The 17,360-nt window shown below is 39.4% G+C and overlaps 1 protein-coding gene across 4 annotated transcripts in view; it reads right to left on the bottom strand.

The window, feature by feature from the left end:
• The window catches only part of CBLL1 (Cbl proto-oncogene like 1), a 264,968-nt gene extending 247,955 nt beyond the window's left edge, over positions 1-17,013 (bottom strand). Inside the window, exon 1 of one of the 4 annotated variants that reach the window (XM_044088558.1) lies at positions 16,883-17,013. In XM_044088558.1, the coding sequence (XP_043944493.1) occupies positions 16,883-16,895 (13 nt within the window). In that variant the 5' untranslated portion in view covers positions 16,896-17,013. Of the gene's footprint in view, positions 1-16,407; positions 16,565-16,664; positions 16,863-16,882 lie in introns of those variants that run through there. The other 3 variants (XM_044088556.1, XM_044088557.1, XM_044088555.1) reach the window with 3 other exon arrangements.
• Positions 17,014-17,360: the final 347 nt, after the last annotated feature.

The raw sequence follows: 17,360 nt of genomic DNA, 5'->3' as shown, positions 1-17,360 counted from the left end.
ACCGTAACTGCAAGTAAAACAAACAGTATTTCTACAATTTTTTCATGATATAGATTGCATGGTTTATACTAATGCATTTTAGTTTTGCACATGAAGATACTAAAGTAAACAAATGCCTTTTTTTTCCTTTTTAGTATTATAAATGTAGACACTAAAATGCAAAGTGAAAGAAAAAAGGCTACAGAAAAGGCATATCTAATAGGTTGTAATCTTAGGTTGCCGAGGTAGGGAAGGGGTACAAAAGAGAGGTTATACTACATGTAGAGCTATATTTTCTCTCTTGTACAGATGAGAGTCTGGATTAAGATCCCTGGTTAAATCAAACACGTTTTACGTGGGAAAAAGTAAATAAGAACACAGAATGTAATTACACTTTTTCCTTCAGCAATAAATGCTTCAGCTTGTCATTAGAAGTCTGCAGCTGAGAACTATTTTTCTCTTACATTTCCAGCTAATTATATGAAGAAAAAGCCAGGGCACTGTTTCAAGGTCAGAAGTCAAGGTTTTCTGAAAGCATGCTACTTATTTTTAACATCTGGGAGGTGAATAAAGCTAAAACAGACACTAGTTTGTGCAAGTAGAAGCATAGGCAATAACGTGAATACGTTTAGGTTGGTTATTTGGAACAAGTGCTACAATCAGGAGAAGCAAACCATTATTTGAAAATATAAGTTAATAGCTTATAGTGATTTTGAGAGTTTTCATTAAAACCCACATTCTTGTAAACGGACAGGTTCCAATGTTAAGAAAAAAAAATGTACAAAGGATAAACCTCTCAAACGTTACTGTGTGCATACATCACAAAAGCTGGAAAAAGACGTTAAAAAAAGCTGTCATACACAACAGGTGGGAATAATCACAACAGTGACCCTTCCCATATCATCCTGGAATGCGAATGGTCTCAATAATTATATTAAGAATGCAATTAATGCTACAGGAGACATTTGGAAAGAACTGATAATTTGACAACGAACAGGAGTTCGCACTGGATACTCCGTAGAATATCAGGAACAGAGGAAAAAGGGAGTAATTATACCAATTTATAAATGAACTCCAATGGTAACAGAAGAGGGGGAAAAGATAACACTGGTATATTTGTGGTAGTAAGTGGCTAATGGCAAGGGACGATTATTACAATGGCATGTATTATATTCCACCTAAACTTGCTATTATGAAACTTAAATATTCTGGGGGAGGGATCAGCTTTTAGGAGGGAATAGTACTTGTAGGTGGGGACTGAAATGTGATTTGCAATAATGAAGACATGATGAAGTGAAGTATTTAGGAGTGTGTGCTAAAACGATGAGGTTAGAGCACCCAATGATATGTGGGAACAGCCTAAAGAAAAAAATAAACCAGTTTCTCAGTTTTTATAAGTGCATGCCTATGGATATGGATAGCAAGAGGTTTTTAGTTCCTTTAGTTGTACACAACTCAGGCATAATTTCAACAAGTAGAGAATTTGTGGAGAGTAATTAATACAGTTGGAGAATTTTGTTTGGGAGGGAAGACGGCAAGAGTCAAGTTAGATAAGCTGATCCTTCCAGCAGAACACACAGAAAGCTACAATTCAATGTGGAAAGGGATGATAAAGCAGGGAGGAAATCAGAGACAGAGACACCAGGTTTGAAGAGTAAGCATCTGAAAATAAGGGACCATGAGTAAGGTGTCAAGCAGGGAGATGGATGAATGGTTCCTTGGTTCAACAGAGACTCTAGAACCTCTAAGAAATGAGGAAGTTGCTGTACAGGAGGTTGACGAATCCCTGAAAAAGGAGGGACAGACTGCCATACCATCAACCTGACAAAAGGTGGATGGACCCCTCTTGTAGAAATAGCAGCAGTCCACAAAAACTAATAGGCCAAAGAGCCATAAAGACAATGGAATGGACTATTGAGAAGAAAGAAATGATGTATTGTTAGTATTATGCAAAAAGCCCACAGTTTCCAGGCACAAGAAAAAAATAGAGAGAAATTAGACGAAAGAAAAATACTTCCACAAGAAAGACTTCAGAAGCTTCAATCAAAAATGTATACAAATCAAGAAACTTGAATCTGTTTGGAAAAAGAACCATCTGAGGAAGTGCAAAAATATAAAGAAAACCTAGACATTTTTGAAAAGTATAACAAAAAAAATATATGGACATGGGAAAGATATGGTATGGTGCAATACTTATGCAAAGGCAAAAGCCAAAAGGAAGGCAGCCTCAAACATTCGAACAGAAATACAGGCGAAGGGATCTAGATATGGAAAATTTCACAATAAAAAAAATATCAGAGGGAATTAGTAAAGTAGAAGTTTAAAAAAAAAAATTAGAAGTTGAAGTTACGGAGTGCCAGCAAAGTGAAGGATTTGGTGCAGAAGGTCTAACACAAAGTTACCTCACAGCATGATGGAACAAGAAACGGGAGGATCAGGAGACATCTGAAGAAATATGGACATGGGAAAGAAAGATTCAACATGGTGCAATATCTATGCAAAGGAAAAAACAAAACTAAACAGAGCAGCACCAAAGCTATTTGAAGAGAGATCCAGGCAAAGGAATCCAGACATGGAAAACTTTACAATACAAAAGATAACATGACAAAGAGGGAAAGTAGAAAAGAATAGAGAAGTTAAAAAATAGAAGTAGAGGTTATAAGTACCTGCAAAAATGATGGATTTGGTGTAGAAAATCAAGCGCCATGACAAGATACAGCGACAGGGGTTCCTATCAGATCACCGAAAGCCCATTTCAGAGAACAAAATCGCCAAAAACTCATTTTGCCGAAAATAGTACAGGCAGTGTATATGCCCTTTTCCCCACTGTAGTGCGACCCTGGAGTTAGAATATGCAAGTAGGGGGCACAGCCCCCCTCAATGGGGGGTGTAGCCCCCTCAATGGGGGTGTAGGGGGCATAGCCCCCCACCTAACTTAGTTTTATACTGTCCAGTTCCTATTAACCAGGTAAGTTAGTAGTTTATAACATTGGGGGTGTGGTGGGCATAGCCCCCCCCACCTAAAGGGGGGGCTGCACCTCCCCCACTTATATATACACTAACTCCAGGGTCGCACTACAGTGGGGAAAAGGGCATATACACTGCCTGTACTATTTTTCGGTGAAATGAGTTAGCGGCTATTTGGTCTCTGTGAAATGGGCTTTCAGTGATCAGATAGGAACCCAGCGACAGACATCTGAATTTTAGGGAAACCAGTGGAACGGGAAGCAATTAGTCAGATGCCATATGAAGATATTTTGGAGCCTTCCACAGGAAGCCAGTATAAACACTTGAAGCTGGGCAGTAAGAGAAGGAAAAGGAAACTGTACAAACTCTTGACATAGCTAATGCTGAGGAGTGATGGGCTAGTGAGTTCCCATATGACAGAACAGATGGAACAGGATGAAACTGAAGAGAATGCACCACAGGAAGATTCTATACAACATCCTATAGAATGCCCACAGGAAATGAGGGGGGGGGAATAAAAAATAAAAAAGTGTCTTCCATTTAGAAGAAAATGAGTCAAGAGAAGAATTGCTTGATTTAATACAGATAGACTACAGAAGGTCAATAAAACCAGAAATGTCAGAAGTTGATAAAACAAATCTTCTTTCAGCTGCTCCCGTTAGGGGTTGCCACAGCAGATCAACTGTTTCCATGTCTTCCTGTCCTCAGCATCTTGCTCTGTCACACAAACCACTTGCATGTCCTCTCACCACATCCATAAACCTTATCTTAGGCCTTCCTCTTTTCCCGTTACCTGGCAGATTCATCCTTAGCATCTTTCCCCCCAATATACTCTGCATCCCTCCTCAGCACATGTCCAAACCAACGTACTCTTGCCTCTCTGGCTTTGTCTTCAAACCTTCCAACCTGGGCTGACCCTCTAATATACTTATTCCTAATCCTGTCCCATCCTCGTCACACCCAGTGCAAATCTTAAAATCTTCAACTCTGCCACGTCAAGCTCCGACTCCTGCCTTGTCAATGCCATCGTCTCCAACCCATACAACATAGCTGGTCTCACTACCCTCTTGTAGACCTTTCCTTTCACTCTTACTGGTACTAGTCTGTCACAAATCACTCCCGTCACTCTTCTCCATCCTGCCTGCACTCTCACCTTTCTTCCACACTCATTACGCTGAATTGTTGATCCCAAGTATTTAAACTCATCCACCTTCGCCACCTCTACTCCCTGCATCCTCACCATTCCTCTATCCTCCCTCTCATTCTCACACATATATTCTGTCTTAGTCCTGCTGACCTTCATTCTTCTTCTCCTCTCTAGAGCACATCTCCACCGCTCCAGGGTCTCCTCTACCTGTTCCCTGCTCTCACTACAGAGCACAATGTCATCTGCAAGCATCATAGTCCACGGGGACTCCTGTCTGATCTAGTCTGTCAACCTGTCCATCACCATTACAAAGAAAGGGCTCAGAGCTGAACCTTGATGTAATCCCACCTCCACCTTAAAACGCATCCGTCACTCCCACCGCAGACTTCACTGCTGTCACACTACCCTCGTACATATCCTGTACCACTCTTACATACTTCTGACACTCCCGACTTCCTCATACAATACCACAACTCCTCTCTAGGCACCCTGTCATATGCTTTATCTGAATCCACAAAGACACAATGCAACTCCTTCCGACATTCTCTGTACTTCTCCATCAACACTCTCAAAGCAAACATCGCATCTGTAGTGCTCTTTCCTGGCATGAAACCATACTGCTGATCACCAATCATTACCTTCCTTCTTAACCCAGCTTCCACTACTTTCCCATAACGTCATGCCGTGACCGATTAATTTAATCCCTCTGTAATTACTACAGCAACACCCTTACTTAAAATCGGTACCAAAACACTTTCTCCATTCCTCAGGCATCCTCTCACTTTCCAAGATTTCATTAAACAATCTAGGTGAAATGGCAGTGGAGTTTTTAAACACCTCCATGCCTCCACAGGTATGTCATCTGAACCAACAGCCTTTCTGTTCTTCATCCTCTTCATAGCTATCCTTCCTCCTTGTTAATCCACTGCACTTCACTTCATGATTCACTATCCAACTTCGCTCCCTCTCATTCTCTTCATTCATCAGCCCCTCAAAGTACCCTTCCCATCTGCTCAACACACTCTCCCCGCTTGTGAGTATGTTTCCCTCATTATCCTTCATCACCTTTACCTGCTGCACATCTTTACTAGCTCGGTCCCTCTGTCTAGCCAATCGGTACAGGTCCTTTTCTCTCTCTCCTTAGTGTCCAAACTTTTATACAACTCGTCATACGCCTTATCCTTAGCCACCTCTCTGAACACAGAAATTAGGACTGTCCAAAGAGATCCATGGGATACAACAGAAGTAAACAGGATATATTACTGGGCAGCTAAATCAATAACTGATAAAAGTTCTACCACAAGAACACAAGGTTGGGAGGGAAAGGAAGGGGAGAAATTGCATACCATCACGGAAGTATCGAATATCGATAACTATAATGCAATTAAGATAAGTGTCACTGCTGAAGAGGGAAGAGAGAGAAAACCAATGCCCAGTATTAAAACAGATCAGGACCTATCATGCAATATCGCAAATTAAAAATCTCAGCACAGGCAGAAAAACGTAGAAGATGCGCAGAGAAATTTTAATAGATTCAGTTTGGAGATTTATGAAGATCCTGTTAAACAAAGATGCTAAATGGACAGAAGTAAATGGTCGCCACAGCGGACCTCTGGTCCACTAATGATTGGCAGTAGATTTTTACGTGCAGAGTTGCCAGCCCTGACGCACAACCTTCAACGAAGGTACGCCCATTCATGCATGTCTCCACACAGAAGATGCTCTAGCCGAGAATTGAACAGGACAACGTCTTACTGTGCGGCGACAATGCTACCGCAGCACCACCACCGCAGTAGAAGTAAATTAAAGAATAAGAAGTTTAAAAGGTAGAGGATATGAAATGGGATGAAGTAACAGCTAGAGAGACTGACAAAATTAAGAAAAGCCTCTAATTGGAAAGCCCATGCCCAGATGCAGTACTAACTTCTGGGTTAAAAGTATTAACATCTCTGCACAAAGATTAGTCATGAGTAACAACTATTTATATGCTCACCCTGAATTGACACCAACCTGACAAGAAAAACAATGCTCCTACTTCAAGAGTGAACCTGCAAGCTACCCCAAAATTATAGGCCAGTAACTTCTGACAACATGTAAACTATACACGGAAATTGATGCCGAGAGTTTACACTCCTTTAGAAGAAAGCTTAATTATGGGGCAACAGAACAAAAGGGCAATAAAAGAAATGCATATGGAACAAAGGATAATTTAAGTCATAGTGGACAACTACAAAAAGGGAAAGAATCCAAGTATGGCATGGACCTACTACAAAAAAGCAATTGATAGTATCCCACATTCATGGATAAAGAGTGCGTACAAATGTATTAAGATATACCCTACATTGACGAGACTAAATTACAGTGACCATGAAACAGCGGCAGACCACTTTGCAATTAAGCCATGATAAAGGACAGGGTGACTCTCCACTGCCATTCTGTCTTGCCCTTAACCCATTAAGCTGTTTACTTAGCTTAGGCCATGGCTATAATCTGGCTCCTAGAAAAACAACAAAGTGTAAAGAAATCTTATCTTCTCTTTGTCAACTATTTAAAACTGTATAGTTAATCAGAAGGGGAACTGAAAGCACAACTGCAAGCTGTCAAAACTTTTTCAGATGATACAAGAATGTCATTTGGTCTTGATAAATGTGCAAAAGCAACCTTTAAAGCAGGAAAACTGCAGCACCACAAAATTGGGACAAGAATGGGATAAAAAAACTTGAGCAAGACAGTGTGTATAAATATTTGGGAATTGAAGGAGGAGCAATAAAACATGAACAAATGCGAATTAAAAAAGTAAAACATTGTAAGGAATACTTCTAATCCTGAAAACAGTGCAAACAATTCAAGCTATAAAACAAATTTGCTCTTCCTGTCCTAACTTACAGTTTTGAGTGACTGGCCCTAAAATATGTTGGATAGATAGATGAAGACGACGAAGACGAAGAATTCTTCATGCTCACCAAATGATTTCTAAAAATCATTGCATACCAAGATTATATATTCCCCATTTTGAAGGTGGTATGGGCCTCCTTAAAATTGATCATGTGTACAGATCTGCAATTGTAGGACTGCACACATCTGCTAACCTCAAAGACGCAAACATACTGAAAGTTTTGAAACAGGAGAATAAATCTAATATGACTTCCCCACTTAGTCTAGCAGAAGCATATTAGCATCAAGCAGGAATGGAAATCAAACTAGAAGCAGATAAAAATGAAAAAAACAACTGAATATACAAGAGGGGCAATACAAGGTGAAGGAGCAGATGTGAAGGCAAGAATGTGGAAAATGCATAAATATAGTTAGTTTAGAAAACTTCTGGAAGAACCTCATGTTGATCAGGATCGAATGCAGGGATGGTTAAGGAGAGGCGAATTCAAACCAAGGGATGAAAGGTTAATATAGTGGGGTACATACACATGGGTTTATGAAGTCCACTGAACATGTGGGAGAAAGACACAAATGTAGGCAGAATTGGAAACAGTTGCACACCTTGGTTGGCTTGACACAGTGAAAAGCACAATAATGTGGGAAGACTGCTGCACTGGGGACTGTGCAAACATTATGGTATTGAAGTGGTGGAAACACGAGCCACAAAGCATAGAAAATCATCACCCACTGCCAACAGTTCAAGACATTTCAAGAGACAGATGCTAGAAAAACAGGTATAGTGGTCCATGAAAAGACAAAAGTAAACGCTGATCATTGAAATCGCCACACCCAGTTTGTCTCTCTCTGTACACAAGAGACACTGTGAAGTCAAAATATCATGATTTGCAAGCAGAACTGAGAGCAATGTGGAAGAAAGATACCCAGACAGTTCCAATAGTAGTAGGAGCAATGGGTCTTATAAAAATGAACCCATAATCTTTAGATATGTTACCAATACATTTAACTCCATATGAATTGCAGGAGTCAACATTACTGGGCACATTGCGGGTGCTGCGAACAGCACTTCTGGCTGGCAAAGATTGAAACAATACTAATTTCATGAACTTTAAATTGTACTTTGACTTGGGAGTGATGTCCATTCCCATCATGGTATTAGAAACCCAAAAGATGTGGAGAAATTAAAGAAGTGACAGAAAGAACTCAAGATTTTGATGAGAAGCCAATTTAGAAGATGAGAAAGCTGAACAGATAAAGGAACCTGATCTAAGAAAAAGGGGGACGAATTGTCAAAAAAAAGCAGGCTCAGCAGCTAGAGGCGGCTTCTGGGCTACAGATAACTGAAAAGCCTTCAGAGGGGTCCCCGCCTATTACCCTACCTGCACCTGGAGGCCTTCCAGCGTTGCCAGCAAACAAAAGCAGATCTAGAGTTATAATTCCTCTGGCAATTAGGGATAGGAGACACAAGGTTCTGCAAGGCTTATTCTTCACTTGAAGGGACTTGAAACAAGTCAACAGCAGTCTCAAAAAAGATGCTTATAATCCAAAGCAGCCAACAACTTTGCCTTAATGCCCTCAGGCAAAGACTGAAGACGAAGTCAAGAATAACGCATGACAGATCCAAAGGCCACAGCCCTGGAAGAGGCATCAGCAGCATCATAGCTACACTTAAGAGTGCTGAGCCACTTGAGAAGCAGAACCTAAAACAGATGAGGCAGAGGATTTGCCTTCAGAATCAGGAAGTGCGTTCACTGTGTACGTGTCAAGGAAGAGGTGTTCGCTGAAATGTCTCTTTAATATAGACCCAAATGGACGTATGTGATTCAAGGAAAGTTGTGCAGATGGAAAACAAAAAGGAAGATCTTTATATAGGTACAGGTTTGGCAGGAGGCAATAAAGTGACAAAAAGGATTAACAGCACACCAAGATTGGCTATCAAATGACTAGCAAGACAGGGCTATCCTAAATGTGCTACAAGTTTTAAAATAAGGAAACGATAGTAGGATAGACATTATGGTAGCCTGAAGAAATGGAATTGTGCGCAGTAGGATGAGAAGACAAAGGTACAAGACCAACTATAACAAATTTTTTTCAGGTATAGTTTTGTAATTTTTTTGTATGCTTTCCATGAGTCACCACAGAATCCCATGTAGAGAAGAAAAAAGGGGATCAACTGTAGCCCTCTTGACAATGCCACACCCAAACAGTCTTGCCAGATGGGTCTTCTCTCATTTCCTTTTGCATTGTTCCTGTCCGTGCCAAAATTTTCTTCACCAGATTGTCTTATGCCCATGTGCCTCAACCATTGTAATCTGTTCTGTTTCCCCCGTCTCAGCAATTGGAGTTACTTCAGCTTCTGTTATGATGTCCTTATTTCTTAGTCTCCAAGTGTGCATCCTACCACCCATCTCAGGCACTCAACACTTCATCTCCATAACCTCTAGCTTCCTTAACTGCTCATGTTTCTGTACCATACAGCAGTACTGGTCGCACCAGTGTTTTGTACACCTTACTTCTAAAGCTTCTTCAGCATTCTTCTATCATACACTAGCCCTGACACACTCCTCCGATTCTAGCTTTAAACCTCCTCAATCACTCCTCCCAGATACTTGAAGCTGTTAACCTGTTCCACTCGGTTCCCTTTTATAAATCAATTCTCAAATTTCTTCTAAATTCCCCAATCTGCTGCCATCACAAGTGTCTTATTTGTATGGTCATCCCATGTGCCTTCAGTTTGCATTCCATTCCCCTATTTCTTACTCAGAGCCTACCTGTAATAAACCATCTGCATACAGCAACTTGGCTGATCTCTTCCCTCGGATATTTGCGGACTTAGTCCATCACAAGTAAGAACAGCAGTGAGCTCAGAGCTGAACCCTGATGAACGCCCACTGGGAACCAGTCAGCGACGGAACATTGTTCTAGAGTCACTAGGTCCTTGTACTTAGTCTGCACTAATTCTACCAATGTTTCTTGTACTTCAAACTACCAACAGATTGCCCAAATCAGCTTCATTGGGACCTTGTCTTATGCCTTCTCCACATCGGAGCTAAAAATAAAAAATGTCATTCCATACTTTGGAGACAGAGTACATGGCATCATCACCCACACTACAAGATTTGTAAAGGAAAAGAAAGAGAAAGAACTTCACTGGTACTCCCCAAACAAGGATCTGCAATCAGAGATTTTTTTTTTTGTTGTTGAATGAAGAATTCTACAACTAAGAGAAGCATTTGAGTGGAACAAAGAATTCTGAACCCGGGAAAAGCAGATATGGGGCCAGTAAGCAAGTAAGCCAAGATTTTCCTCCCACTATTCGTAAGATGATGTTTAGTACTTTAAAAGAAAATAAAAATCCGTACATTCTTTAAACACCCTTGTATATATTATAGGTTAGTACTAGGCTAACTGGCTTTTTAAGCTATTTTAAGCCTAACCAAATTGCCTATTTTGGTGCTTGGAATCACATTTCATTTAATGTTTAAAATTTACCTTACCCATTCATGTTCCATACATTATCTCTAGTGGTAGTATCATACCATCAATATTTAGAAAGTTCTCAACCACGGATTAAATCATTTAGAAGCTGCTTCTATCAATTAGTAGAACGAGAGAATTTACCCCAGGGTTTCCCCATTACCCATCCACAGACGCAAACTGCACTAGAATTTGGAGAGGTATTAGCTGTATTTTTATGTGGATTGGGAACAAGTTCCACAGCAATATCATCTTTAGCAAGATATACCTGTCCATCCAAACTATTTTGTTGATGTCGCAGAAGATGTTTAGATCCTGGAACAGAGAGTCTGATGCCATTTGGCTTTCTGATGTGTACTACATCCATCAGTATTGGGTCACAGGATGCCATGTGTGCCAGACACAGGTCAACTCTTAGCAGTTTGTAACAGATGGAGTACAGCAACATAGCTTTGAGGTGCTCCATGTACTGCAAACTTTAAGCTTAGTATCCTTTTAGTAAGGTATCTTTGTAGGCATATCAGCTGGTGCAAGTGTTTCGAGTAAGATAACGTTATAATTACAAGCTTTAGGAAGGCTAAATTAAAAGGTGGACAATGATATCCTTGACCCTAGAAACAATCCCTTGTTAATGAGATGCATGATATAGAAGGATTTCCTCACCACAATAGGCAAATTCTGGTTGTAAGTTAAGTCACTGTCCAAAGTTCCCAGATTCCAAACAACCGGGTCAACTCTTAGGGATGTATCAAATGTGTTAGGTCCTCAGAGCAGCCAACTTCCCAACTGATATAATGCATTTTTTTGCATTTGCTTTAGGACCCTATTCAGGCACCAGTTGTTTGGGATAAGCCTTCCTACAGGTGGCTTTCATCTATACACACCTACAAGTTTTGGGTGGGACTAGTTTAATCTTCAGGTTATTTGAAGAGGTTATACAAAATTTACTTATATTCAGAGTGTACTTCTGGAATACTTAATGCTCCAAAAAGAAAGTTGTAACACCTGACAGTTTTTCAACCAGTATTCTGTGGAGGTGGAGGTGAAAGATTCCTGGATCAGCTCCAGAAAATTAGGTAGGCTGCAGAACATCTGAGGGTAAACCTGCATACTAATGGTCCATTGAGATCAGTGCACTACCCCGGTAAGTATTTTATTTGTTTAAAGTCAAATAGGACTATCTTCCTTTTTTTTTTTTTTTTTTTTTTTTAAATAAAAAAGAGGGGGGTACTAATGTAGATCCCTGGGATAATTGTCAGAAACGAAGGAAAAATAATCGTTTTACCATTTCACTGACTGGGATCTACTGGAAAGACTGCTATGAAACCAGACATTCATGCCTTTTGGAGAGCCCCAGTCTTGAAAATAAAGCTTCTGAAGTGAGATACTGTCAAAGGTCTTAGACAGGGCAAGCAGAGGGACACCAAACTCTTAATTTCTACTGTGGTTGGTAGTACTAAGGAAGTTGAAGAGAGCTGCACTTATACAGCAAGTAGGATGGAAGCCTTAATGCACTGAAGATAAATATTTCTGAAGTAACTGCATAAAACTGCATTTGTACCCACTTGCTAGACTTTGGAGAGAGGTGGTGGAATGATCAGTAAAGTTTTCACATTTGTACAAGGATAAGCTACAGGACCGTTTCCTCACAGCAGAGACAAGACTCCTGGACAGATTTTAGGACAGATACAGAGTAGGATACAGCATCAGAAGCAAGACAGACGTACTCTGCAGGAATTTGTCTACTGCTGGGTACTAGGGGTTAGTTTGAGAAGACCTCTTGACTGTAAAGCCTGAACAATCTTCAAAGAAGGTAGTTAGGAGGCGGTTGGGTAAAAGGGAGAACCTGCAGGCCACCTGTACTGTCCTTTAACAGAAATGCTACAGCTTGAATGAAGCAAGTGTTAAGTTTACATGCAGTGTTGTTGCAGTTTCAGCTGGAGAGGGGTGTGGCTACAGTGCACACCTGGGTTTGTGAGATATATAGCAATTTAACAGTTGGGGGGAAAACCACCATATCACTTGAGACACCAAAACTTGTATACCCCAGTTCCCAGTCAGGAGGAGGGGAGGGAAAAAAAAAAAAAAAAAAAAAGCCTAATCTGTATAGTACAGCTATCACTGGACTCATTCCATCTCCCCCCACCTAGCTGCCCCAGATATCCCTGGCCTAAACATTCAATGCCCTGACAGTCAAATGAACTATACTGCAAAATTTACAATAAAAACTGCACTTATGTATCCAAATATAAAAAAAAAAAAAAGGGAAAGTGTGTGCCCAAAGGAGAAAGCCATACAAACAAGTCTCAAACTTAAGTGCCAATCTACTTTATATTCAACTTTTAAAATTAACCTGAACAAATCATAGCTATACAACTGTGTTACTCCCAGTAATAAAATCGGTTTCAATAAAGAGAGAGTCCCCTAAAACTTATATATATATATATATATATATATAAAAAAACACAAGTCTTGTTATATGCAAAGTCACCATCCGTCAGCTTTAAACAGTGATCATTACTGTCACCTTCAGAAATTGAATCACTCTCGCCTTCAGAAATTGAATCACTCTCGCTGTTGTATATGTAAAATTGTGTGTTCTGTTGCACTGTTTCCCCTACAGTGAGAATACCTATAGCGACAGCAACAGCAAGGAGCATAGACTAAGACAATAGGACAGCAATACTTGGCAGGCTAATACTGGACTTCAGGAAATATTTTTCAACAAGTGGCAAGAAAAAATGCAATAAAATGATTGGAACAGGGGAAAGGCCATAAAAGCTTTCAATATGAACTGTCTGACCTCCATGCAAACCAAGTTCAACGTACCCTGGCCTTCTGGAAGTACTTTTCACTAAAAGGGTGGTCACCAAACAAGATAAAATGCTACAAGAGACGGTAAGGAAAAAAAATGAAAGCATACAAGAGGAACATTAAGAGATAGACTAAGGTCGTACAGCAGCTGCAGGGTACCACCTGCAATAACCAGGCCTACTCTATGGACTGATTAGCTCCTCCTGCCAAATGCAAGTAATGCCCAATATTTAAAAAAGGAGCAATACTCCACATTCTGCTCTGCAAATGTGCAATGCACAATGAGATTAATCAGCAAAAGAGAAATGCGGTGAAATCTTGGGTACTGGTAACAGATACCTCAATACAGTGTCAAGGTCAGTAAACTACACAAACGTATTTTGGTCACTCAAGTTGAGTGTAGCTTCACTGACCAGCCAGAAGAGAGCATTTTTTAAGAATGGTTTCAAACTCTGACATGCTGGACTTGTAGCCAAAATCATGCTTAAATTGTTAACACACACCTTAAGAGTTTTGAACATTTTTGGAGAAAAAGATGCATAAAGATTAACCCCCCCCCTTCCATTTTAATATAAAATTAGCTCCAAAGTTCTTACACGCTACCAGTTAAAGCGTTACTTTTACATTAAACCAGAATTTTACCTATGGTTAAAAACGGCAGTGAAGCCAAATTTACAAGGCTGACACAGGGTGTAGTTTTCCTAAACCATGAAAAACATCTATTAAAAGCAATGGCTGGCTAACTGATGATTAACGCCCAATTCTACCACCACAGTATTCCTTCCCGGATTACATATTAGACTGAAACACAATATGAATTAACTTTAGCAGGTGTGCATAGCACCTTAACAAACAGTATATTAAACACAAAATAAGCTCGTTTTTATTATACCGTGTGAAGGGACAGCTCCCAACCCCCCCACCTGCCCTGGTAACACCATGGAAATACAATTTTTCTTTGGGAGGGGGGATACATCCCTTACCAATGAATAACAAAATAGTGTAAACAGATGTGCTCAACCTGCAGACACAGAATATGAACAAAAACCCTTGAAAAAGTAGGAAGATTAATCTAAAAATCTGGAAATCTAAGAAACAAAATGCAAATACCACATAGCACAAAACTTTTCCCGATTCCACTAGAGAAGTGGGATACTACTCAAAAAAACTCTGATAACAAAACAATAATAAAAAGGGAAATATAAGCACATTATTAGAAAGAGGGTAAAATCTGCAGATTCAAGTTAACTGTATTACAAAATTCTAACAATGTAATTTATTTTTGTTTCAGAAAAGGTGATATACGCAAGAGGAGTATTCATTATGATGGCCATGAAATGCGATTTTTTCTGTGTAATAAATATCTTCAAAATCACATGTGATGAGGAAGAGTAATGGTGTGAAGGGGCTAGCAAGACTGAAAATAGGGACAAACCTAAAAAATAAGGACAATCTACAAAAGGGAGGGATAAGGTCAATGGTTAATGTAAGCATTGAGAGAACAAAGATGAGTAATGAACAACTCACTAACTGGGACGGGCTGAACCACTTTCTTTTACTTGTATGTGGCAACAATCCACGTGGTTTGACTTTACTGGGGTGCTAAAAATAAGCATTTTCAGTAAGGATCCAGACAGTGGCAAAGAAACTACACAGACACACCATCCAGTGATGCTAAGTCACTACAGTTGCTATATATATATATATATATATATATATATACATATACATATACATATACATATACACACACACACACACACACACACGTGTTTTTTTTTTTTTTTTTTTTTTTCCACACATACATAAAAACACACACCATAAAACAGTTGCCACCTACAGAATTTACCAGGAAAGACAAAGATATAAGTAGAAACAGTCGCCATCCTCAGAATTTAATAGGAAAAAAAAAACAATAAAAAAAACACTACATACATACACACAATGATATGCATGTACACACACATTCTTTCATGCAAATATATAAATATATACCTCATACATGTTTCTAAAGTCATTGCTTTCCGTTCTGTACAATTAAATATCTGGTAAACCTGTGTACATACTGTCAAGTATTTAGTTAGGGAGCATTTGGCATAGTGATTATGGTCTTTACCTCAGAAGTACAAAATACAGGGTTTGATTCTGGCCTCTGGCTAATGACTATGCTTGTAACAGTCTGTAGATATACAGCCTAGTATTTAACTATAAGCAAATGTCTGGATGCAAACCATAATGGACAAATGCTACTTACAAGCAATTCAAAATACACGGAAGACAGAAATATGCAACGCAAATGGAGGACTAATAATACACAGTACCAAAGACTGCTGAAAATACCACACACAAAAGGTTGTTCATTTAAAAGGATACCCCCGACTTGGGAGGGCATTATCAAGGTGCAAGTTAGTAAGCAGACACAATCCTCAAACTACACAAAGGTTACTCATCCAGCAGTTGAACTTTGCGGGCAAGGAAAGTACATCTTTCAAAGACATTTACCAGTAAGCAAATATTTCAGTACAGGTTTAAAGGTTCTACTCAGCTTGACCTAACTGCAGACAACATTTATCCCCTCCCCAAATGCTTCAAATTAAATATATACAACTATAAGTGCGCTGTAACTTAGCAATATGGTAAGAACACACTAAAAATGTTATGTTATAGAACCTTAAATAATGTTAAGGGTCAAGACACACCCATATATCCATGCTGCAATAAAAAAAAAAAAAAAACGTTCAGAGCTTGTAACACAAACTAGGTAACAACATACACCTTTTTTACTTCACAGTAAGCTGGCAGTAGCAGACTGTTGGAGCATCCATTACTTATTGGTTTACATAGCACATCAACTACTACTATGTTTCACTAACGAAGTATGCAGACATTTCAGCCTTGACCAACACTGTCTGCAAAAGGAAGGGATAAAAAGTCAACAGTGATCAACAATGTAAGTGTTGAAAGAAGTGAGAGGAGTAGTGGACAACCCATCCCTTTAAGTTTAAGGCATAAAAAACAGTAAGACATAACCATCCGTTGATCAAAAGGTAACATAATAATATTAATAAACAATCCGTCATAACCAATATGCAAAGGAACACCAAATCGCAAAATAGTTTACAGTTACTTACTATAAAACATAATCATGGGCTTCATTTGCCGCAGCTTTCCCACTGTAGCACAAGCCTCAGAAATCCGGGTCCAGTCAGTAACAGGAGATGTCACACACAAACAGCCAAGTAAATAATACAACTCATATAAAAAATATATCATAACGCTAGTTTACTCCCTTAACCTACTATAGAAACATACTCTGAAACGCCATTTTAACTCTGTATAAAAGAAGCACTCCGATAAGAAAAATAAATCAGACCAATACACTGCCTACCCTTACTTAGCAAGTCCATTCCAATAGAGCTAGAAAAGGCCAGAGAGCAGGCCACTAACGATCCAAACATCATGTCACGGGCTAGAGAAAAGCTCATAGAGCGCAAACAATATCATAGACAACATCCAGCGCAGGAAAGACTCCAAAATAACGCCTCCATTCTAGTCCATAAAACATTTCATAAATAAACTACAAAACATCTATAATTCCCTCCTTACCATTGTGGTCCATGATTCAAAGCACTGTGGAAGCGGAAATCCAACCCCCTAAGGGGGAGGAGGGATGGTGACGCCATGAAGTCACTCTAAAGGAAGGAATAAATAAAACAAAGTGTTCAAGTTTCGGATTCCGTTGGTGTATTAGGATATAAAACGATAATTAACAAACTGTAGCTTTTTTAATTAAGTTGCATGCCAATTGCATAAATGATTATAGTAGTTGTTAGAGCATGAATAAAATGAGCCAATTTGTTTGTAAACAGGAATTAGGAAAGGATCTGGATTCTTGCTTATCCAGGTGATGCCATGGTTGCTGTGCAGGTGCAGCATACATACGAGGCATAGAAAAGTATAGTGTAAATCCAGGGTTGTGGTTAAATTCCTTTGGCTGAGGGACCTAGTCCTTTAAGCCAAGGGAATCTGGCCTGCTCATGTGAGATTGCTAGATTCTAGTAGTAAAAAGAACTGTATGTTATAT

This window comes from Protopterus annectens, chromosome 11.part0 (genome assembly GCF_019279795.1).
Source record: "Protopterus annectens isolate FY-2018-M chromosome 11.part0, PAN1.0, whole genome shotgun sequence".
Lineage (NCBI taxonomy): Eukaryota > Metazoa > Chordata > Ceratodontiformes > Protopteridae > Protopterus > Protopterus annectens.
Note: the sequence above shows the minus strand (reverse complement) of the source record. Positions and strands in the feature narration are given on the sequence as shown.